The 25,025-nt window shown below is 35.9% G+C and overlaps 1 protein-coding gene across 2 annotated transcripts in view; it reads left to right on the top strand.

The window, feature by feature from the left end:
• GUCY1A3 (guanylate cyclase 1 soluble subunit alpha) overlaps window positions 1-23,274 on the top strand; it is a 65,888-nt gene extending 42,614 nt beyond the window's left edge. The window contains exons 4-9 of one of the 2 annotated variants that reach the window (XM_008051950.2): window positions 2,717-2,775; window positions 4,632-5,341; window positions 7,124-7,609; window positions 11,643-11,786; window positions 18,092-18,246; window positions 22,886-23,274. In XM_008051950.2, the coding sequence (XP_008050141.1) occupies window positions 2,717-2,775; window positions 4,632-5,341; window positions 7,124-7,609; window positions 11,643-11,786; window positions 18,092-18,246; window positions 22,886-23,087 (1,756 nt within the window). In that variant the 3' untranslated portion in view covers window positions 23,088-23,274. Of the gene's footprint in view, window positions 1-2,716; window positions 2,776-4,631; window positions 5,342-7,123; window positions 7,610-11,642; window positions 11,787-16,886; window positions 16,922-18,091; window positions 18,247-22,885 lie in introns of those variants that run through there. The other variant, XM_008051951.1, reaches the window with a different exon arrangement.
• The last annotated feature ends 1,751 nt before the right edge of the window (window positions 23,275-25,025 follow it).

Here is a 25,025-nt window from a genome sequence, read left to right as displayed (position 1 = left end):
GTCTTATATTCTTTGAATTTTTCTTAGTTTTCTGAAGAGGCTTAAATAAAGTTACATATTTTAAAAACTTTGACTTGTATAGTTAATTTTTCAAGCATAATTAGCACATTTATTGCTGGCAGATAATTTAATAGGCCCTGCTTTTTATTTCTTGAAATCTCAAGGATTATTTAACTTGTAAATAATAGAGTGAATACTTGATTTCAAATTTGCAGCATTGAAGTTTTGCAAACCAGTACCATTGTCAGGAATATTTTATAAATTTATTCATCTGTCTCCTACTCATGAGTGGATAATCTGCCTTGTGGATTATCTGTGCTTAATTTTCCTTGCTGACTAACTGGTCCCAGACTGCAGGCAGTAGAATCAAGCCAAGAAGGGGTCATGGGTCCAGAAGGAGAGAGTGTGAATCTATGTGTCTGACAGAAGCTTTGTTTACGCGCGTAATATGGAAAGCATTCCAGAACGCCTCTGACCTTAACTCTCAGTCAGGCTGATAAGATAGCCTCAAGTCATTCCCGCGGTGCTACTGTGTCTGTCTGCTGAAGTCCTTGGCAGCCAGTTTACTCAAAATCTATTCTCAGGGCCTTGTGCTCTGAAATGTTCCTACAGCTTCATGGGGAGATTTAGTTAGGACATGTTCCCAGCAGTGTATCTCTTTTTTAAAAAAAATCTCAAAATGTAAACAAACAACGGTCATTTTATTTGGGAATTTTGAAAAAATCTTTTACCAATTCTCTGATTGCTTGAAGAGAATAAAAAACTGATCGTATTTTTAAATTGTCCTGATAATAACTCTTTTGTTGTTGAAATAAGATTTTTCCTTCTTCTTTCTACGTGAATGAGTTTTAGTACAGTCATTATATCTCTCTGTATTGGTTGCCCAGAAAGCTCTTTCTTAGTAACTTTTTCTGGGATCTTTAGATCCCATCATCACGTGTATGAACTCATAGTTGGTAAGTGCATGTGTTATGTGCATGCATGGCATGCATGTGTTCTTGGTGGTGCATGTGCAGTGCTTACGCCTGCTTGTATTTTTGGAAGCTGAGAGTAGGGAGCATAGTTTGAATTGCATGATGGGCTATTTGTACCAGCTAACCTTTGCTCACATCTCACGTGATGGGTGCTGGGAGCTGGGAAATAGCAGCATTAGCATGAATTCTCTGAGCAGATTTGCTCTCAATATTTAGAAACCAAAAATTGAAATTGCTTAAATAAGTAAAAACAACAACAACAACAACAAAAACAAAAACATCTGAAGATTGATTAATAGAGAGAAATATATAACAAGGGATTTGATGATCTGTAGATAGATCCAAAATGGGTATAATGACCTATAGCGATCCTCAACCAACTCAGGTAAGAAAGTATTTCTATCAATCATTTTAAATAGTTTTATGCAGTGTATCTTTTTGTGATAAAGTAGTGGACTGGGCAATTTACCGTCTCAAAATATTTTCTTTTGAAACTTCTCAACTAGTATCAGGTTGTATTGAAATCTTCTTAAAATTTTAGTTGTGTGTCTGTTTGGAAATTTGGCTTGTCTAATGGCATATTAAACACAAAGAGAACCTTGGGTGTATTTTAATATGCTCTAATTGTTTGGCAAATTTTGTCATAACTGCTCACCACTATCAGAAATCATAAAAAAAATTAGATAAACATGAATCAATAAATTGTCCACCAAATATTACAGAAAATTTCTATGAATAAAAATGTATGCTATTATATTATCAACTCCAATCTTATAAAAACAAGTGCAGTAATTGAATAAAGAATAAATTTATTTCATTACTAATTTTTTATACAAGATCAAGGATAAAAAGCTTAATGTAACAATACCTGAGACCTAAATATATACAGCCTTAAGCTCAAAAACAATATATTCTATGTATTTGCTTTAGAAGAAAAATGCACAGTATTAGTGAAAGTAAAATTCATCTGTATGTAGATTTTTCTTCTTGGTTGTCAGAAACCCCCTGGGCTGACTTATAACCATGCACTTCTTGCTACTTCACACTCATGGTTGCTAGTCAATGTAGGTATAGATCTTTAGTACACATACTTCTTGACTTACAATGGGATTATGGCCGGATAAACTCATCATAACTTGGAAACATCAAAAACTGAAAATGCATTTAATATACCTAACCATGTGTACATCATATCTTAGCCTAGCTTACCTTACGCATGCTCAGCAACTTAAATTAGCCTAGCAGTGCAAAATCACCTGACAACACAGTACCCTGTAGAGTAGTGGTTGTTTCCCCTCTTGATTGTGTGGCTGCCTGGGAACTGTGGCTTACTGGACCTGCCCCATATAGCAAGAGTATCAATACTGCAGATCAGCAGCACAAGAGAAGACAGAAATTCAAAATTCACAGTATAGTTTCTACTGAATGCCTTTAGCTTTCACACCATCATAAAGTCAAAAAAATCTCATGTCTGAGTTCATCTGTATTAGCCTACAGGAAGTTACTTTAAAAGACAAATATGCATCATAAAGAATGATGAAACTCTCTATGTCGTGTATATTCTGGGGTTTTCCAACATTGTTTTTGATTGTACATGTCATTGCTCCTTTCCTGTAAACTTGATAGCCAAGATTTGCCTCTACAGAAAAGGTAATTTAAATCATTTTCTGTCATTCTTTCTGTATATGAAGTTTTAGCATTTGTTTATCAGTTTATAATTTAAGATGTTGAAATATTTCCAGGAAATCTTTGGAAAGCGAAGATTTTGAAAAAATAATTGCAGACCAAGCAATTGCAGCAGGTAATAGAATTGTTGAAGCATATGTAAATAAGAAGTATATCCTATATCTATAAACTAATATTTTTCTCCAAAATATTCATATTTGTTGTTGGTGACTCCCAGTATTAAGGTATTATAGTTAATGTAAAGAGCAGCTTTTTTTTTCATACGGTTTATTTTTGCTTGACCTAAAACATTTTCTCATTTGATGTTTACTTACTGAGAAATAGATATGGTTGGATAAGAAGCTGACACATTCACAGGCTTTGATCTTAAACCTAAATGTTCCTCATTTATGCATTAAATAATAAAGAATGCCTTTAAAGGCTGGAAGCAATCGTGGGGAAAAGGGTTACTAGTGTTCTCACATTAATAATTAGTTTTAGTTTGGGGTAAGAAATAGATGAGGGACTTTTTATCTTGTTGTCTTTTCTAAAGTGTGAGTATATGGGTCGAGAGATTACATCATTCTAAAAATACAGTATAAGCCGGGCTCGGTGGCTCAGCCTGTAATCCCGCGCCTTTGGGAGGCTGAGGTGAGTGGACTGCTTGAGCCCTCAGGTTCGAGACCCATCTGGGCAACTTGGCGAGACCTCATCTCTACAATAAATCAAAAATTAGCTGGGCGTGGTAGCGGGCGCCTGTAGTTCCAGTTACTCGGAAGGCTGAGGCGGAAGGATCGCCGGAGCCCAATGGGTCAAGGCTGCGGTGGCCGGGAGTGGCCACTGCACTCCAGTCTGGGCAACAGAGTGAGACTCCAACTCAAAATAATAATAATAATAATAATAAATAAATAAAAGTACAGTATATTAAGAATTATATTAATAATGACGATGGCTCACTCATATTGAGCCTATCCTAAAAGTCAGGGGCGATTCTAAACATAAGCCCCACACACAATAGTGCTATGAAGAGGGCACTACTCTTTTGCCCACATTACTGATGAGAAAAATGTGGTACACAGAGTACAATGAATATAGGAGATTATAGAAGGAGACGCTGTAAAAGTCAATAATATATTCCAAGTGAATACTCATGCAGGTAACATTAAACAACAAGAATGATGTTTTCAGAAAAGAAAAAAGCAAACATTTTATAATCCCATGAGATTGAATTTCACGAGCAGTGATTTACAGCTAATTCTGGCAACCGATATAGCACTGCTGGAGCCCTCTGAGGGGGATGGTTCCTTCATGAAGATGGATTGCTTTGTTGTTAACAGAAAGATGGCAGGACTTTTTCTGAAATGAACTTAATACTGGAATTTTAATTTTTTTTTGAGTTGGAGTCTCACTCTGTCGCCCAGACTGGAATGCAGTGGCACGCTCACAGCCACCACAGCCTCCACCTGCTGGGCTCCGGTGATCCTTCCGCCTCAGCCTTCCAAATAGCTGGAACCACAGGCTTGTGTCACCATGCCCAGCTAATTTTATTTTATTTTATTTTATTTTATATTTTATTTTTTATTGTAGAGACAAGGTCTCGCCAAGTTGCCCAGGCTGGTCTTGAGCTCCTGGGCTCAAGCAATCCTCTCACCTCAGCCTCCCAAAATGCTGGGATTACAGGCTTGAGCCACCGTGCCCGACTGAATTGTTTTTTATAGATCAGTTTAAGGAAGATTAAAAATTGTGTATTATATTCAATTGGTGATTCTTTTTTAATGAACTGATTTGGGATTTTTATTCGGACTTGCTAGAATTTTAGAAGCTAAAATTGGATACTTTGAATATGGGTGTTTTACTTTGTTTGGAATTGTTATTATCAGATATAAAGGGAACTAAATCAGCAGATAATCCAGTGTTGAAAATAGTATCTACAGCATAGCTCTAACAAAGAGACATATTTGATATGGCAGAAAATGTATTATATGCTTTCAGGAGTTCCCATGGAGATCATGAAAGAATCTCTCGGTGAAGAGCTTTTTAAAATCTGTTACGAGGAAGATGAGCATATTCTCGGCGTGGTTGGAGGCACTCTTAAAGACTTTTTAAACAGCTTCAGTACTCTCCTGAAGCAGAGCAGCCATTGCCAGGAAGCAGGAAAGAAGGGCAGGCTTGAGGACGCCTCCATCCTATGCCTAGATAAGGATCACGACTTCCTAAATGTTTACTATTTCTTCCCCAAGAGAACCACATCCCTGATTCTCCCTGGCATTATAAAGGCAGCTGCTCATGTACTGTATGAAACTGAAGTAGAAGTGTCCTTAATGCCTCCCTGCTTCCACAACGATTGCAGTGAGTTTGTTAATCAGCCCTATTTGCTATACGCTGTTCACGTGAAAAGCACCAAACCATGCCTGTCCCCCAGCAAACCCCAGTCCTCCCTAGTGATCCCCACATCTCTCTTCTGTAAGACATTTCCATTCCATTTCATGTTTGACAAAGATATGACGATTCTGCAGTTTGGGAATGGCATTAAAAGGCTGATGAACAGGAGAGACTTTCAAGGAAAGCCTCATTTTGAAGAATATTTTGAGATTCTGACTCCAAAAATCAACCAAACGTTTAGCGGAATCATGACTATGTTGAACATGCAATTTGTTGTTCGAGTGAGGAGATGGGACAACTCTGTGAAGAAATCTTCAAGGGTAAGGAAAGCCATAATATTAGCTAAACCCAAAAAGGTACAAATATATGCATCACTTTAAATGCTTTGATAAAACATGTTTAACATATTTCTAAAATAATGCTAAGTCCTGAATAAACTTAAAATTGTTTCTGCATTCATTGGCTTGCTTACTTGATTTATCCACAATATTTTATTGAATGCAGTTTGCCTTTTGAAATATTTATGGAATATTTTGTAATGGAATTAGATAAATGTTTCTATAAAATAAGTTTTCAATTATTATCCAATAGCTGCCTTATTTTGAATAATAAGAGGCATTGTTTTACAATAAACAAAAATGACTTGTTTCTTATAGGAGGCAACTAAATGGGCTTTTAATCAATCCTTAATAGACATGAGAAAATAAACACTTTGTTTGATTAATTGTACAGAATGTGGGGGGGGAGACATTTTGTCATCTCTTGATAGAAAACTTTGATAATTATTTAATGTCAGGAAAGAAAGTTTGCTAACTCATAGCTGATAGTACAAGCAAAGCTAAGAGAGAAGTTTGAGACATGTGGAGCCCCAGTAGAAGCACTATTTGTTCCTCCAAATGAAAACCGCTATATTATGGTTTTTCTATTATAAGAATAATATATCTGAATGCTTAAAAATGAGTAATACTAAATATTCACTGCAGCAAAAATTTTAAAAAGTTATATACATTTTTCTTTAAAAAGTATTATTTTATAACTTCTTTTATCACTAAACAATGTATTTTGGGCATCTTTCCATGTCATTAAATATAGTTCTGTTTAATTTTTTCAAAGGTCTAGTGGTATTCCATTGTGTGGTTTTACTCTATCTAACCAGTTCCTTATTGAAAGGCATTTGGATTTCTGCAAGGAACACACATATACATATTCACACGTGCTAGTAAATCTTCTTGTGGTCCAGGATGATCACTTGAAGCCCCACCTCTTTCAAGACCTCCAGAATACAGTCCCTTCAGCTGGCTAGTTTCACTATTTGTTTGGAATTTAGAAGGCAGGGGTGGTTAGGTTCTTATGGCAAAGCTGGAAGAGGGAGGTAGCTTCTCCTATAAGATTCAGATACTTTGTGCTGCAGTCTCTGGAAAAATAATGACTTTCAAAAGATAGTTCTGAGCTACTCGCGACAGGAAAAAATATATATACATGTAAAAAAAATTTTTTTCCTAATATATATATGTATATATATTTCCTAATACACACATGTGATATATATGTATTAGGACAAAATTTTTACTTTTGGAGTCTTTTTAACTTCCATTCTTATAAGATGGAATAAGTAGCTCATGGTAGAAGAGGGGAAGAAGTGAAGTACGTTACAACAGAAGACAAAAGAAATAAAAGAGAGAGAGAGAGAGAAAGAAAATGGGAGGGAGGGAAGAAGTAGGGAGATTATATTTTCATGAGTACCACATTATGCAAAAATATAATTCCAGATTAATCAAATGAGAATATTAACATAATACAGTAGCAAGAGCATCAGCATGTTGCCTCTTGAGAAAGCCTTGAAGCAACAAGTTTGTGCATTGTTCATTGCAAATCATGATTTCTGTGTAGGCCTCAGTATTTTCTTCAAATGTCTGCATGCATTTTAGAACTCTGAGCAAGTTGCAACTATAAGAAAGTATATTGTTCTTGTTCAACAGGTTGAAAAAAATAGAATTTAAACACAAATGGATTGCCACTGTATCTACTTCCTCTCCTTTGACCCCAGAAAGATGCTGGAAACTTGAATAAACCACAATGATTGGTTCTCCTTTGCTTCACAGGTTATGGACCTCAAAGGCCAAATGATGTACATTGTTGAATCCAGTGCAGTCTTGTTCTTGGGGTCACCCTGTGTGGACAGATTAGAAGATTTCACAGGACGAGGGCTCTACCTCTCAGACATTCCAATTCACAATGCGTTGAGGGATGTGGTCTTGATAGGGGAACAAGCCAGAGCTCAAGATGGCCTGAAGAAGAGACTGGGGAAGCTGAAGGCCACCCTCGAACAAGCCCACCAAGCCTTGGAGGAGGAGAAGAAGAAAACAGTAGACCTTCTCTGCTCTATATTTCCCAGTGAGGTGGCACAGCAGCTGTGGCAAGGGCAAGTAGTGCAAGCCAAGAAGTTCAGTAACGTCACTATGCTCTTCTCGGACATTGTTGGGTTCACTGCCATCTGCTCCCAGTGCTCGCCGCTGCAGGTCATCACCATGCTTAATGCGCTCTACACTCGCTTTGACCAGCAGTGTGGAGAACTGGATGTCTACAAGGTAGGGGTGAAGCAGGGCAATGGCCGTTTCACCTGCAAAAGTCATTGAGGCAAAAGCACTGACCTAGGACCTGAATTATAGTGGAAAGAGAGGCCTTCTCTGCAGGGTCATGCAAATCACATCTTGGGAGCAGGCGTTGTGTTTTAATTATGGGGGTGTTCTTTAGTCAGAAATAGCTCAGAACCTACTTAGAAACAGGGATCATTGCTCTAGGAAAGGACTGCCACATTTTATTCTCAAAGAATAAGCACAGGATGGAGGGAGGATAGGCAGAATGGAAGATGGGTGTAGGATCTGCGAAGAGGGGGAGTTTAACCGTCAATGGACCTGCATTCACTCTGGAGATTGAGTTGAATTATTAAGCATGAGATAACTCAAGATGTGGTTTACAAGGGACACTTTATCCTTTAAAAGTAAAGATACATGGGGATTATAAAATTTGCCTTTAAATAGATTTATTCAATATAGACTTAACATGATACTTTTCATGGCCAGTTAATGAAAATCAAAATCACCTACTTAAGGCATTTTTGCTATTTGGCCAAGGGCAGAGACATTTGAATAAGTGAGAACTGTCTTCAAATCTTGTTCTCTGCCTTACTTTGTTTGTAATATGAGCATGTGAAATAACCTTTCTCATTCTTTCTAAAACAAAGAATATAATATCCACTCAGAGAGTATATATGCATGAATAACATGCATTATGTCCAATACACTTCATGAATAGGATTGTTATAAACATTATAATAGATAATATATATTATTCATCGTATATCTAGAATAGATTGAGTACCTAGGATCAGTCAGGTATCATTATTGCCACTGGGGATACAGCAGTGACTGTTCCTGATGGCTAATAAGTCATTTTTTAATTATGCAATTGTTATTAGTAAGACAACTAATTAAGAGATTTCCTATTCTCCTGATTTTTTAGAATTAAAATTTTTTTAACTGATATACAATATTTTGCCTCATTTTAGATATTGGTACTAAGAACAAAGTATGCTTTTCATTTATCTGGCTTGAATCACCTTCTTAATCTGCCACATTAACAATCTGACATTCCAGAGCTTCACCAAACATGAAATAAATGATTGAAGAGGAAACAAACAGTATTTATGGGAACACATAAGCCCTTGCCATTTTTTGTTCTAGATGCTAGAAGTCAAACCTTAATTTTTGAAATTTCTAACAGGAAATTCCAAACGCAGCTATGATTCTCTCGGGGGAAAAAAAAGATCTATGTATAATTATAGATAAAATAATTGGCTAGAGTTAGGTTAAGTTTGATGACCTCTTGTGGAATTTACTGTATTTATTTGTAGACATTTTCTATCTTGAGAATGTCTCCTGTCTTAGAATCGTGGGGAGGAAGTCTTTTTCTCCTTTGCAAGCTGCGTGACTGCTAATAGAAAAAGTAGGCCTCTTCTACTTTTGGTTATTTCTATCAAGGGTATAGACTTTGGGGTATAGTTTCCAAATACTCTATCAAGTAATTTGAAACTCTGCTCCTCACTACAAGGGCAGCAACCACAGAGTTTTCTGATTAATCTAACTACATCTGTAGCTAGATAGTAAAGCATCTTCTCTGCCAGTCTTCACTTCTGCTTTCTCTTCACTTCTGATTTTGCTTGAAAATACTTGGAGGTAGCTGAAAATAAACAAGGACAGGTCTTAACCGTGGAATAAATGTCAGATATACAAAACATATAATCATAGGCTGACCTATGAGTGTGATGGTTTCTAAAAAATACTCAACCTTATTTATTTCATGATGTGACTGATTTTACTTTCTTTCAATCTTTTGACCATTTTCCTGTTAATTTCTGTGTTTACTTACCAACTGTTTTAGCAAAGATTTACTGGTTATCCAGCATTTGTCAGCATGGGTGGGCAATGGACACAGAGATAGAGGGCACAATTTCTGTAAGAAGAGGTCACACATGGGGAAGAGCAGGAGGCAGAAGAGGGCAGAATGGACAAATGCCAGATTTCCATGTGACTTCATGGATGGATGCCTGCTTTTACCCAAGTATGTGCAAGATCCTACAAGAGCAGAGAATGGGCCCCTAACACCAAGTAGGAGTTGTGGTAGGACTTCTGCTTAGTATATTTATTGAGCACCTGTAATAGCCATCATGGGCCAGGCACAGTGGCTCAAGCCTTTAATTCCAGCACTTTGGGAAGCCAAGGTGAGAGGATTGCCTGAGGCAAGGGGTGCAAACCTGGGCCAATTGGCAAGAACTAATCTCTACAATAAATAAAAAAATGTAGCTGGGTGTGGTGGCGCATGTCTGTAGTTCTAGCTACTTGGAAGGCTGAGGCGGAAGGATCGCCTGAGCCCAGCAGGTTGAGGCTGTGGTGGCCATGAGCGTGCCCCCGCACTACTCCAACCTGGGTGACAGAGTGAGAGTCCAACACACACACACACACACACACACACACACACACACACACACAAGCCATCATGATGAGCACGTCTTAGATACTGCAGAGGTAAAGCATACTGGACACACTGCCATCTAGTTTCATTCATTCCTGGGCACTGGTTATATAGGAGTTAAGCAAATAGACAAATACAGAGAGTTTACATCTTATTGGGGGGAAAGAAACAATAAACAAATGAGTAAAAGTAAAGTATTCCAGTAGTCTGGAGGACAAATAAAGTAAGTTAAAGGGAACAAGAAGAGCAAATGGTAAGCACTGATTGCTCTTTCTTTAGAGAGTGTTTGGGATAGGCTTTTCTAGTAAGATGAGGTTTTAGCAGAGATTGAAGGAAGGAGGAACAAGTCAAATGGTTATCCATCTGTAGAGAGGCTGCTCCTGGCAAAGGAATGGCAAGTGGGAGCATGTTTGGTATGTTTGAGGAATAATAGGAGGCCAGTGACATTAGAACCAAGTGAAAAAGAGAATGAGAGAATAAAGTCAGAGTTAAACAGACAGACAGGCTAAGAAATTTGGAGCCATTTAAGGACTCCAGCATTTACTCTTGAGTGAAATAGGGAATTTCTAAAAAATTATTCTTTCTCATTCTCTCACAATGGAGACTGTGGATAAGAATAATAATCGCACCTTATAGTTACAATAAATATTTGGAAGAGAAGAAAGATGCAGTTATTAGAATTAGGAGGATTATTTGTGGATTTAAATTAAATATTTGCTTTCTGTAGCCAGTATAACAGACAGATTAAACAACAATAATGATGAAGATAACAATAATATTAAACTTGGAATATCGACAATAGCTTGGTTTCTAATAGCCTTTCAAGCACCATTTTTTCCCTGGTTGGATATCTTGGTTTCTGTACTATGTCATTAAAATCCACGTAGACACTTAATTGCTAAGCCTTCCAAGTAGCTGGAGCTACAGGCGTGCGCTACCATGCCCGGCTAGTTTTTGATTTATTGTAGAGATGAAGTCTCGCCAAGTTGTCCAGACGGGACTCGAGCCTGCGGGATCAGGCAATCCACTCACCTCGACCTCCGAAAGCGCGGGATTACAGGCTGAGCCACTGAGCCCGGCAACCTTTTACTCTTATGACTATTAATATCTTGGTTTTACATTGCATATTTTCACTACATTCTTATAAGATTTATTGAGTAGTGATTTCATGCAAAATGCTATTTTAGGATGAGGAGGATATAAAATGAGCAAATTATCTTTAAGAAATGTATTATAATTCCAAAATATATCATTTGTTTCTACAAAAAAAACATTTTACATTGTGAAAAATGAAAGAGGTTAAATGATGTGATGAGTCAGTGAAAAGTCTGGGAGTAGACTCTACCTAATATTGTGTTCACAGGACTGTGCTGCCTCTCCCTGCATATCAGTGCCCTGATGCAAAGGGTCTAAATTTTATGAATTTCCTGAAAGAGAAAGCCATTGCTGAGAGTGTCTGATTTGCCCTGATTCTTCATAGAGCCTGAGCACTGAGATTTTTGCTGTATAGTTCTTAATTTCTACTGTAGGACACAGACTGTGATATTTCCTGAGCTTTTCTTTATAATATGGAAAATATATTATGTCTAGGTGGAGACTATTGGTGATGCATATTGTGTAGCTGGTGGATTACACAAAGAGAGTGATACCCATGCTGTTCAGATAGCACTGATGGCCCTGAAGATGATGGAGCTCTCTAATGAAGTCATGTCTCCCCATGGAGAAGCTATCAAGGTAAGGCAAATTCTGTAATGTCTAGGAGATGTCACAAGAACAAGAACAAATGCATATTAGTTGACGATCAAAAGATTGGTGTATCAATCGGGTTTAGTTGTAGAAGCATAATCTTCTCTAACCTGTGTAAGCAAGAAGAAATATACTATCAAGTATTAAATGGCCTACAGAATCATTGAGAGGACAGGAGAAGCCATCTACAAGTTGAGCTTTCAAAAAAAAAAAAATGACTTTGAATGCCTCAGAGTTACAGCATTTTCCACAATCTGGAAGCTAATTCCAGAATTATCCCACCACAGTCACAGTCAGGAAACAATTGCATTCAGAAAGCTGTTACTGCTACCGCTGGCTACAGAACAAAACTTCACTACTCTAATTTGAATCAGCAGTATGGCAATCCTGCCTCACGACCATCACAAGATGAGTGACTGAGAAACGGAGAGTCTGCTAGCATGCCACAGACAGCACACAGTTTTCCACAATTGTGCTTGCACTCAGAAGCAAGATAAGTGCAGTCACAGCAGAAATCAGGCCTTCCAAGCTCATGCAAATACATTTGATTCACCAAACCTGAATGCATCTGGAACCTTCAAGACATTTGGAAAATGTACTTTTTAGTTTTCCAACTCCTACAGATGAGAAGATAAAGTTAATATGCTAGGCATCTGTTTAATAGATAGAACGTGAACGAATTACCTTTATTTGTCTCACTTGTAGTGGATCTGCCACTTAATTTTTATTGGAACAACCCTCGATTGGTGACCTTCAGAAATACTTTGAGTAATGTAGAATCTTGTTGTATACTGTAAAATATAGAGAGGAGAAAGAAAAAATGTAAGAACAAAACTGTAATATTCAAAGGTATACCCTGATCTCTTTCACCTTAAATAGAATCCATACATCTAAGCCTTCACAACTATTTTCTGTCTATTGCCATTCCATTTATATGTTGTTGTGTAACATATCTAAATTTAGTAGTAAAATCATAAACATTTATTATGCATAGATTAGCATGTACCATGTCTTTACTCCACAATATCTGGGACCTCATCTAGGAATACTCAAATGTAGGAGATGCCTGGAATAGCTGGGGTTGCAAAACTTGGGGCTGAAGAATCCAATCCAAGATGGCTGCCTGGTTTCTAGGTGGGGATGGTTGAAAGGTTGGGTTCAATAACTCAAAATAGTAAGCACCATCTATGACAAACCCATAGCCAGCATATTCTAAATTGTCAGAAACTAGTAACATCACCTCTGAAAACTGAAACAAGACAAGGCTGCTCTTTCCTTTTGTTCAACATGTGTCGGATGTCCTAGCTAGAGCAATTAGATAAGATAAAGAAATCAGGGGTATCCAAATAGGAAGAGAGGAAGTTAAGTTATCCCTCTTTGCTGATGATACGATCCTATACCTTGAAAACCCAAAAGTATCTGTCAAAAACCTACTTTCACTGATAAAGTACTTCAGCAAAGTCTCGGGGTACAAAATAAATGTGCAAAAGAGAGTTGCATTCTTATACACCAACAAAAAGCAGGCAGAGAACCAAATAAAAAGTACAATCCTATTCACAATGGCCTCAAAGAAAATGAAATACCTCAGGATCTTTCTGACCAAAGACATGAAAGACCTTTACAATGAAAATTGCAGAGCACTGCTCAAAGAAAACCAAGAAGATACTAACAAATGGAAAAATATTCCATGCCCAGGGATAAGAAGAATCAACATTGTTAAGATGTCTGTCCTATCAAAGTCCATCTACTAATTCAATGCACTATCCATTGAATTACCAACATCATTCTTCTCAGATCTGGAAATGATAATACAGAAATTCATACAGAAACATAAATGACCACGAATAGCCAAAACAACCCTTAACAAAAGAAACAAAACAAGTGGTATCACACTTCCAGACTTTAGGCTTTACTGTAAGGCTGCAATAATCAAAAAACAGCCTCGTATTGGTACAAGAATAGGTATATGAACCAATGGATCAGGATAGAGATTCTGGAAGCAAAGCCTCAATTTCTCAACCAATTCATCTTTGACAAAGCCTCCATCAGCAACCACTGGGAGAGAAGAACCTATTCAGTAAATGGTGCTGGGAAACTGGCTAATCACATGCAGAAAATTGAAGCAGGACCCCTACCTATCACTAGACACAAAAATCAACTCCAAATGGATCAAAGACCTAAACGTAAAACCTCGGCCGGGCTCTGTGTCTCAGCCTGTAATTCCAGCACTTTGGGAGGCCGAGGTGAGTGAATTTCCTGAGCCCGCAGGTTCAAGACCCGCCTGGGCAACTTGGCGAGACCTCATCTCTACAATAAATCAAAAAATTAGCCCAGCGTGGTAGCGCACGCCTGTAGTTCCAGCTACTTGGAAGGCTGAGGCGGAAGGATCACCAGAGTCCAGCAGGTTGAGGCTGCAGTGGCTGGGAGCAGCCACTGCACTCCAGTCAGGGTGACAGAGTGAGACACCAACTCAAAAACAAACAAACAAACAAACAAACCAAAAAAACCCTCAAACTATAAGAACTTTAGAAAATGCAGGAGACAGCCTTATGGAAATTGGAATGGGCAACCAATTCCTGATCAAAATCCCAAGTGCCCATGCTATCAGAGATAAGATAGATAAGTGGAACCTCATCAAACTAAAAAGCTTCTGCAAAAAAAAAAGAAAGAAAGAAAAAAAAAGAAAACCATCAAGAGAGTGGGGAGACAGCTCACAGAATGGGAAAAAATATTTGCTGTATATCTGACAGAGGCCTAACTTCCAGGATCTACAAGGAACTCAAACATGCCAAAAGGTAAAAAACAAACAGCCTCATTAAAAAGTGGGAAAAAGACATGAATAGATATTTCTCGAAAGAAGATATACGGTCAGCCAACAAACATGGAAAAGTGCTCAGTCTCACTAATCATCAGAAAAATGCAAATCAAAACCACATTGAGATATCACCTAACTCCAGTAAGAATGGCCATGATTAATAAAACAAAAAACAACAGATGCTGGCAAGGAGGTGGAGAAAAAGGAGTGCTTTTACACTGCTGGTGGGAATGCAAACTAGTGCAACTTCTTTGGAAGACAGCATGACAATTTATAAAAGAACTAGACATTGGCTTTCCATATGATCCAGCAATCTCCCTACTGGGAATATATCTGGAAGAATCAAATCACTTTACAAAAAAAGATACCTGCACACACATGTTTATTGCAGCACTGTTCACAATAGCAAAAACATGGAATCAACCATGCTGCCCATCGAAACTAGACTGAAGAAAAAAATATATATGGTACATATACACAATGGAATATTACACAGCCATAAAGGACAAACATACGGACTTCACAGGAACTTGGGTGAATTTAGAGTCTATCATACTCAGTGATCCATCACAGAAACAAAGAACAGAGTACCACATGTTCTCACTCATAAGCGGACCCTGAACATTTACCATAATACTATAAGAAAGGGATTGGCAGTAGTGGGATACAGGAGGAGGGACACAATAAGGGTACCTGATCTCAAACCGGGCAAAGTAGAAACCCAAAAGAGACCCAAAATTTACCTGTATGATGACCACTTGTATATCTAATCCTGAATTGTACCCTACATCTTTAAAATAAATAAATAAAAATAACAATTAAAAAAAAAAAGAAAGGTTGGGTTCAGCTGGGATTGTCAGTCGAAGTGTTACATGTAGTGCTCCAATACTGCAGTCCATGTAGTCACATTTCTTACCAAGTAGTTCATATCCCACTGAACAAGACTGGTAGAAGCTGCATGGCCTCTTATGACCTGGCCTTGGAAGACACATAGTGATACTTTCATTGTATTCTATTGATCAGAGTAATCATAAGTCTGTCCAGAGGAGAGGGGGTTTAGACCCCAAGTCTCAATAAGGGGAGTGTAAAACTATTTGCAATTCTCTTTAAAAGCATCATCTGACCTTTTCAGACTTAGTTTCTATAATTGAAGTCTTTTAAGAGAAAGATTATGTATTTATTTCTCTTTCTAATTTTTTGTGAGAGAATTCATAACTTCAAAGTAAATATTTAAAATATTCAGACTATTAGCAATAGGATTAGTGATTTCCACATAAGTGGATTTTGTAATTAAGATGTGCATGTTTGAGGTGGGAGAATTTATGGCATGACTTTTGTGACTTGTAGAAATATATTTTTAGATTTTTGCAATTCGAAAAATTATTTATAGCTGATTTGAAAATAGTTATCTGGGTAATAATAGATTAGCTTTAATGACTGTAAAGTGAAACATTAATAATACCTTTTTATGTGTACTAATCTATAGTGCTAGGAAATATCTGATAGCCTTAAGAGCTACCTGTGAAATATCACAGAGGCAGAGTGGAGAGTATTTTTAGTAGAAAGTTAAACATGAATGTTTATCAAAAGGGAGTGTATTGTGAGTTATCATCTAATCCTTAAAACAACATCATGAAGAAGAATCCACAACTTATTGATGTATAAGAGAGTCAAATTTCTTGTGTGTCAGAATGTGGTGTCAGATCCATTTGGTTTCAAAACCCAGGCTTTTGCTACTACTTCTTGTTCTGCTACCTCATGGGACAGAATAAAAGTGAAAGAATAGGAAATATATACTTTTTTTCTTTTCAGACTCTGCTTTCCTCACATATGTCACATATGCAAATCATTCCTCTACTCGTTTATTCCTGTTAATTTCCTCACTAGTATTAATCCTTTTGGGCTTAGAAAATCATATATGGGTTGGTGATAGAGACCAGAGGGCTGATGTACCAGTGAAAGTTAGTAGGTAGTAAGTGAACATGGAAACACACTTCTAGTCTCTCTCACCTTCTTTTCTTTTCCTAGAAGCCTATGATATGAAATGCACCATACCCAAAGTGGTTCCTAAATATAAGATGTCCCAGCAGATTCTCATTCAAACTTTTACTGGGAGTCAGAATTTTATATATATAATGAATTGTTACATATGTAAAATCATATTATTCTTAAGAATAAAAAGCCAGATATAACAGACATCTGAGTTTTGTGTTTTAAAGTAAAATGCTGATGAAGACAGGACTTTCAAAATAGCCCAAACCTGCATTTTACAGATGAAGAAATAATCAGAAGGAAATAAAGAGATTTATGGAAGGGCAGATTACCAATTACTAGCACAGGTGGGTTTAGAATGCAAAGTTCCTGATTCATAATCTATTGCTTTTGTTGTAAATTTTGTAGACCTCTGAAAAGAAAGTGATTCTGGAAAGTGTCTCGAAGACAGATAAAAATAGCTATTAAAACTAGACAGAATTGGAGTTTTCTGATTTCGAAAGTGTATCTAATTTGTTGAATACTCGCCCTTTGTTCAAAATGCATATATCTAATACAACTTTTTAAACGGTCAGCTAAACATACGACTTGAAAATAATGAACATAATGTCTATTTGTCATTTAGAATATCCTCTCTTTAACTTGTTTTTTGGTAGCAGTAATTTAGGAATTTGTACATCCTTTAAGATCAGCAAATAATCAGATCTTCTGGAAGATTACATTTTAAAATATTCTGTCACAGTAGCTCTCCAAATCATTGATAACTTTCAAAATTCCTAAACTTGTGCCCCAACACATCACAGACTGACTCTTTTTCTAGGCATGGCACAACCTTGATTTTTCACTGGTCTGGATGTTTATCTTGTGTATATAGTCTTTGTAATCTGGATCTAAGTCATTTCCACTTTTTGCATCCTCTGTCATTTTCTGCTTAAATATTATGGTTTTCTTCCCCCAGTTGTTAGTTACTTTAACAGTGAAATAGTGTTTGGCAAAAGTTATTTTCTGGCAAAATTTTAAAAATACACACACTTTTTAAATCCATGGAGCTAGCTTCACTTGCCCTTCTCTGTTAGTGTTGTGGGAAAGAACTCCTGGAGTTCAGAATTTGTGTCTCTCTCACTTGGTGGACAGACCAGGTTTACATAAATAGCCCATAGACTCTTTTTTGTTATGCTGCCATAATGACTACAACAGATGCAAGTGGAAATTGTTTTTAGACATTGGAGACAAAGTAAAGATGGTTTGTGTAATAAACCGACATGTACCAATGGAGGAGAGTGACGAGGTGTGACTACTGATTCTGCACTAGTAATTTTTAATCACATGTAAGAAGCAGAGGGAAGTTGGCTGGAAGTTTCTTGAAAGGGCATGGCGTAGTGAGGGTAAATGGAAAAACAATTTAGTCAGAGCATTAAAAAACACCATAAGTGGGAAGTGTTTTACCAGTGACTAGAACATTGTGTATTTTTTTTTTTAATTTCAGATGCGAATTGGACTGCATTCTGGATCTGTTTTTGCTGGAGTTGTTGGAGTTAAAATGCCCCGTTACTGTCTTTTTGGAAACAATGTCACTCTGGCTAACAAATTTGAGTCCTGCAGTATACCACGAAAAATCAACGTCAGCCCAACAACTTATAGGTACTAATTGCATGAAGCACCTGAAATCTATTTTTACTTATATACAGTTGCCATTTTCCCACTGATTTGATTCATTCTCCATAATTTTGTTCTGGCTTAGATAATCTTAAAAGAAAAAAATTCTTTTATTATCTTCACTTTAGCTTTATATATATATATATATATATATATAAAACTACTTGTTAGCTTCGTGAGAATGACTCTCCTGAAATATTCGTAGTCCGGCCATAATTCTTTACAGACACATATTCCTCCATCATTATTCTTTTAAAAAAGTTGACATGCTCTCAGTATGTAGATAGGTTTGCTGATATTAGCTGGTATACTGCAGAACAATTCTGGCACTAATCACACAGAGTGAGCACAGTCATTACTGCAAGTTATAGGATACATATACAGCAAGACTGACCTTAATTCTGAAGTCAACCACACTTCAGAAGTCCTTATGCCATCAGCAATTTTGATCAACTAGCTACAAATTTGAGGGTTCCAAGATCCCCTCAAGTTAGAAAATTGGACAAAATGACTCATAGTATTCAGAAAGGTACTACACTTATTATTACAATTGCATTATAAAAAATACAAATTAAGACCAACAAATAAAGAGACAAATGGGGTGAGGTGTGAGAGTGTCCTGAATGCAAAGCTTCCATGTCTACTCTCCATAGAATCAGGACATATCTTCCTCCCACCACATCAATGGGTTCACAAACCAGGAAGCTCCGTGGCACTGAGCTTTGAGCTCTGGTGTGCAGAGTCTTACTGTTTTCATTATGTAGGCATAATTGATTGAATCAGCAGCTATGGGATTGAACAATTTCTAGCCCCACTTTCCTTCCCAGAGGCTAGGTTAGCTCAACTTTCTAAGTTCATGGTTGATTTTTCTAGTATCCGCTCCTGTTTTGAATAATCTCATTAGCATAATCTCAGATGTGACCCAAGGGGCTCCTAAAAAACAAAGATAACTCCCATAACTCAAAAACTTCCAAGAGTTTTAGATGCTCACTCCCTGCAACCAGGAACAAAGGCCAGTCAAATTCCCTTTATATAACAAGAAAAAATTTACCTGAGGAAAACTAGCTGATCATTAAACATTTTTCAACATTTGCCAAGTTTTATGGACTGGAAGCAAGTGTTAACACATACTAAGAGGAGCCACGTGTCATCTAGCATCAAGGGCACCTCTGTTTTAACTGTCTCCTTACAACATAAGATGGACAATCTGAGTCAGTAAAATCTGTCATTTGGGTATTACCTACCCACCTTCAACAGAAAATAAACCAGTCCATCGTAGGTCAAAATATATCTGTTGCACAAATGTTTTCTTATTTTTAAAAACCCAATTAAATAACAAAAAAGTTTTCCAGATCTATATGGCAGGTAAATTACATCAAGAAAATTAACTTTTCTCATCTCAGAGATAATTCTCTTTAATATCTTTCTCCTTAAAGCTCGAAAAACCTTTCATTTTCTTCCCAGACCCCAGTTGATAACCTTGCCTCATATTTCACAGAACAGAGCAGTCAGATAAGAACTATGACATCTCCATGCTGTAAAGTCCATCAGCACAGCTACCCCAGTACCAGTGTCTTCCGCTTTTGTACCTATTCCATTGTACCAGCTATCCTGCCCCTGGATGAATATTGTTATTTCCTCTTACCTTCTCAAGAACTTATCTACTGAAAATAACTGCTTTCTCTCTTTGATCAATTTATCTCTGATGCAATGATCATTCCCAACAGAATACAAGCAAATCTAACTATTAAAGCTCTTGAAAAAGTGAAAACTTCCTTTCTCCGGGGTCCATCTTAAGGAATGGTTTATCCTCACTATCTATTTTTTCTACCTCTTACTTTTTCATCTCACTCTAATCAGTGTTTGTCCTTTCCATTTCACTGAAATTGTTCTTATCAGAGTTATCAGTGTACCTTGTTGAAATCATTGTCAATTCTTTCATATCTTTCTCAGTGTCTCAGTAGCAATTGAATAGACTGACCATTTCCTCCTTTAAACATTTCCTTTTTTAGGTTTTTTGACACCACTCACCAGGTTTTCTCATTACTTCATGTTTACCCCTTCTCAGTGTCTTTCGTTGATACTTCTTTCCTACCTAACTTTTGAATGTTGCGGTACCTAGAACTCTGTCCTATTCTCTTCAGGATCTGAGCTTTCGTGACTCTCATCTTAAGAAAAAAAAAAAATCTCTAGCCCATTTTATAATACTCCACAGAGCAACAGACCCATATATCCTACTCCATATTTCCACTTGTATGACTAATTGACATACTGAGTTTAACTTTACTAAATTAAAATGAGTCATTTTCCACAAAGACTGAGGAAATCCACTTCCCACCCAATCATTCTTTACTAATCACCTTAAAATGGTACTACCATCTCAGACCATCGACCTTACGGTGATCATTTCATCTCTTCTTTTCAAAGAGACATTCTTCAACTACCATAGCTAGAGCAACATTTCCTTCATATACCCTCACAGTATCTTATTTATCATCTTCTCAGTTCACAGCTGTGTCTGAAATCATTGTATGTAGTACTTATTTACAAGCTCATTGCCTACCTCCCTTTGCAAAATGTTAATCTCCGTGGTATACATTCTGTATCGCCAGCTCCTATGTCAGTGCCTAGAATGCAGAGGAAAAGCAACAAGTATTTGCTGGTTGGATGATAACTTTTTAATATAAAAATAACTCAGTATACTAACTAGAGGATTGGAAAAAATCCCTGGGGTTCACTGCAATAGTAATTGACCTAAGGTCCAACCAGATTTAATCAGTAGGGACAAGAATCCATTTCCTAAGAGGATATTGTAGGCATTAAGAGGAATCATCCTACCTTGACATGAGTCCATTTTGCCAGTCTGTTCACTGATACCTGTGCTGCTCTTTCAATGTTCAGGGTTGTTTATGTGTGCATGCGTCTACTGCGGTGCCCTGGTGTGTATATCTGCAAAACCTCTACATATGAAAAGGACACTTTTATATTTTTCTCTATTAATTGTTTTTAAGCAGTATAACACTAAACTCTTTCAAAAACTTTTTGTTTGATATCTCGAAGACTGAAGGTCTTGAGTCATGTTAGAAGACATTGATATAAACTACTCATTTTACTCCCAAATACCTGAGACTTCACAGGTATTTCAACAGACCGGTATGATATGCTAATACACGTTTCTGACAACAATCTAGGCTCACAACTTAAATCTTAGATTCACAATATTGGCAATGTGACTAGAAAAGTGCATACAGACTTTTATACCATAGTGCTTTTTTCAATAAATTATTTTTATTTGAATAGTAACACATATTCATCTTTAAAATGAATATGTTATGAAGTGAGTTATAAAGTAATAAAAATAACTCATAAGCTCACTGTCCAGTGATAGTAACTAGTATTAGTATTTTGTATATGTTTTGTTTTTAATTTTTTCTTAGTTATTTTCTATGCACACATATGAATGATATTGAAAGTTTAATTTGTATTGCCATCTTTATGTTTTATAAACAATTATGATATAGATTTTTATTGATTTGAATAATAATTTATTTTTCTTTTAGTCTCATATATGAGATATTTATGTCATATAAATTTGTGAAGGGCAAGCAATGGTTAATATGTGTTATTTAGGCAAGAAATATCTGTGTGAAATACCTTTAATAACATTTTTAAATTCTTTTGTGTAGAGGTACTTCCTTTTTTGCATATGGTAAAAAGACTCAAAAGAATATAGATAATTTCAATCAAATATCATGCTTTGTGCAATTTAATTAATAAGGACATATTTTAGTTTTACTTAAAGTTCAGGACAAGCAGTAGAAGACACAAATATAAAAGGTAATCATTTTGGGGGGCGCTTTATTGATAATACATTGAATTCTGGAATGACATTTGTCTAATAATAAAGTAATCTGTTTAGTATTGTATGTGATTTTCTTGAGTATTCGTGAAATACATGTAAATTTAGGACACAGAAAATATACCCATTCAAAAAGTGATTCTTTGTTTTAAAAAGGTTATAAAAAGTTTTTTTTTTAGGGGATAATACACTGTGTTATTGTTTGCTAATAACTAATACAGACTATGTTAGATATTAAAGTTTCAGGTGAGTGGTTTAATGATAGACCTTAATGTAGTGATCCAGGGATTGTTAAAAATAAAAATTGCAGATGGGAGAGTATACATGGATGCTGCTCATTGTGGGGGGGGTAGTGAATTCATAAATGTATAATACCTTACTTCTCTCAACTTAGGAAACCTTATTCAATACCATTATGATTATGTATGGAGTTTGTGCTATTACTAGATTTTGAATTTTTTCACTATTGTGAATGGTACTGTTATACAGATATCTTTGCAAAAATATTTTATAACTATTTAGTTTTTTCAATGTGAGTAAAATACATTAGTTGACAGAAATTTTTGTAATTGTGAATTAATTATTCTTTGTACTTCTGTGAAGATGTCTATTAATGTCATTATACTTTTTCTGCAATCACACCTGTAATGGCTGGTTTATCAATATTCTCAGTAACATTCATTCAGTTATATTGTCCTCTTTTCTTGAGTGCACAAAAATTTGTGTCTGTATTAAATTTTAATACTTTTATTTTAATCGTTTCAGATTACTGAAAGACTGTCCTGGTTTTGTGTTTACTCCTCGATCAAGAGAGGAACTTCCACCAAACTTCCCCAGTGAAATTCCTGGAATCTGTCATTTTCTGGATGCTTATCAACAAGGAACAAATTCAAAACCATGGTTCCAAAAGAAAGATGTTGAAGATGGCAATGCCAATTTTTTAGGCAAAGCCTCAGGAATAGATTAGTAAACTATCTGCCTGTTTATTAATCACTGGGGTGTGACTACTTCGGGGATATGTAGGATCTCTAGAAAGCACTTTAGGGTTGCAAATGGCTAAAGAGCAGTATTAAAATTTCAGGCGCTAAGGTACATTCTACTCTTTCTCCTATTTAACATGACAAAATGTATTCACTTCAGTATTTCAACTCTTCTTTTTTTTAACTCAAAAAGTAACTTTTTGGAGGCTATTTATGTTATATAGCAATCACTTACTACCTGTATTCTACTGCACATTGTACATATTCAGATCATTGTAATCAGTTGTACAAATTGATAAGGTCATCTGCAATCTCGTATCTTGGTGGAATGCCATGGTTGTTAAAGTTTGTTTGTGATAGTGTTGCCTTAAAAAACTTTTTGAATAGAGATTACATTATTTGGCACCATAAGTTCTTTCAGCATCTTATCTCTGCGTTTTATTGCATTTCCTCACTTAACTGCTAGCGTATATAAGAAAATAGGCTGAAATTATGTTCTCTGTTGCACAGTTTTTTTTCTTTGTAGCAATTAGGGGTTAGATACAATATGCATATAAAATAGTTCTGTAAATATAAAATATTATTTTTATTTCTTGAAGTCAAAAAATTCTCCATAACACTATGTGGCATAACAATAATATTTCCTTTTGTTTAAAATGTATTTTTTATTCTACCCATAGTAAAGGATATTTTAATGCATATTAGCAATTTAATTCCTGCTAATTCATTTTAATATCAGAATAGCAAAATATTTGGCATCAAAGAAGTTTATAAACTATATTTGAATGCAATAATCATTCTTGTTTAATTTGATCAGAAGCAACATGATAGTAAAGCAAACATCCAGGGAGCCCACAGTCAAGTGCAATGGTAAAATATTTACACACACACACACATACACATACACTTGGAATCATTTGGACCCACTTCAGCAAACAACTTTCATACCATGCTGAGCCATTATAAGGTTTCAAGAAGAAAATATAAGTTCAAAAGTGGAAAATATGACTTGTTCGTTTTGCAGATAGCTCATTTATCTTGATTATTTGTGTTGAACGTTTTGGTGTATGAATATGTACTAAGAATGACATTTTTCCTCACTAGGTATAAATATATGATGGTTTTTAAAATTCTAGTTGAAATATCTCAATGGTAGTTTTAAAAGAGATTGTTAGTATTGATGAAGAAAATGATGCTAGTACTTTATTGTGGAAATTTCTAAACATTTGCTAGAGCTTGAACTTTTTTTTTCTTATTTTTAATGTATGCTTATAAGCAGCTATGAACTTTTATTTAATGTCAGTCTTTCTCTGGTGAACTAAATAGTCTACAAAGGTTGGTTTAGGATAAGGATTTGATTTTAAAGAGGGATCAACATCAAAGCAAGAGAAAAATGAACATTATAGTTTTAAAATCAATATTTGCAGACATATAGGTACACTAAACTCTTATTTGGGGTTTTGAGAAGCAACTCAGTTTAAACGTTTTTTAACTGTCTTCATTAGTCTCCAGGATAGCCTATAGTGACATCAGAAATTGATAGTCATTATTGATTGGCTTCTAGTATCTTAAGTGTACTATTATAGATATTATGATACTATTTACCAAGTGATACACCAATGTCTTACAGAACTGAATGTGTCTCGTTAAAATACACACTGTTATTGGAGAATATCATAGGCCTTGGGAGAATATAGTTACAATCTCACAGTTATATGATATTAAATAATATTTACAAGGAAAATAGAGATGTAAATATATTTTCCTCTTTCTGGAACTGAACCCTTATTATGGGGAATTACTAAAAATTAAAGAAAATTTAAAAGCTTAAAATAGGTTGTGGTCATCAAATATGTAAGAAGACCTCAGTTAGGTCATTAACTGTACTCAAACAATTTGTAAGTTAATTAGAATTCAAAAAGGGT

Source organism: Carlito syrichta, unplaced genomic scaffold (genome assembly GCF_000164805.1).
Source record: "Carlito syrichta isolate Samal-C Ts95f unplaced genomic scaffold, Tarsius_syrichta-2.0.1 Scaffold246956, whole genome shotgun sequence".
Classification (NCBI taxonomy): domain Eukaryota; kingdom Metazoa; phylum Chordata; class Mammalia; order Primates; family Tarsiidae; genus Carlito; species Carlito syrichta.
The sequence above is the reverse complement of the archived record's forward strand: the minus strand, read 5'-3'. Positions and strand labels throughout refer to the sequence as shown.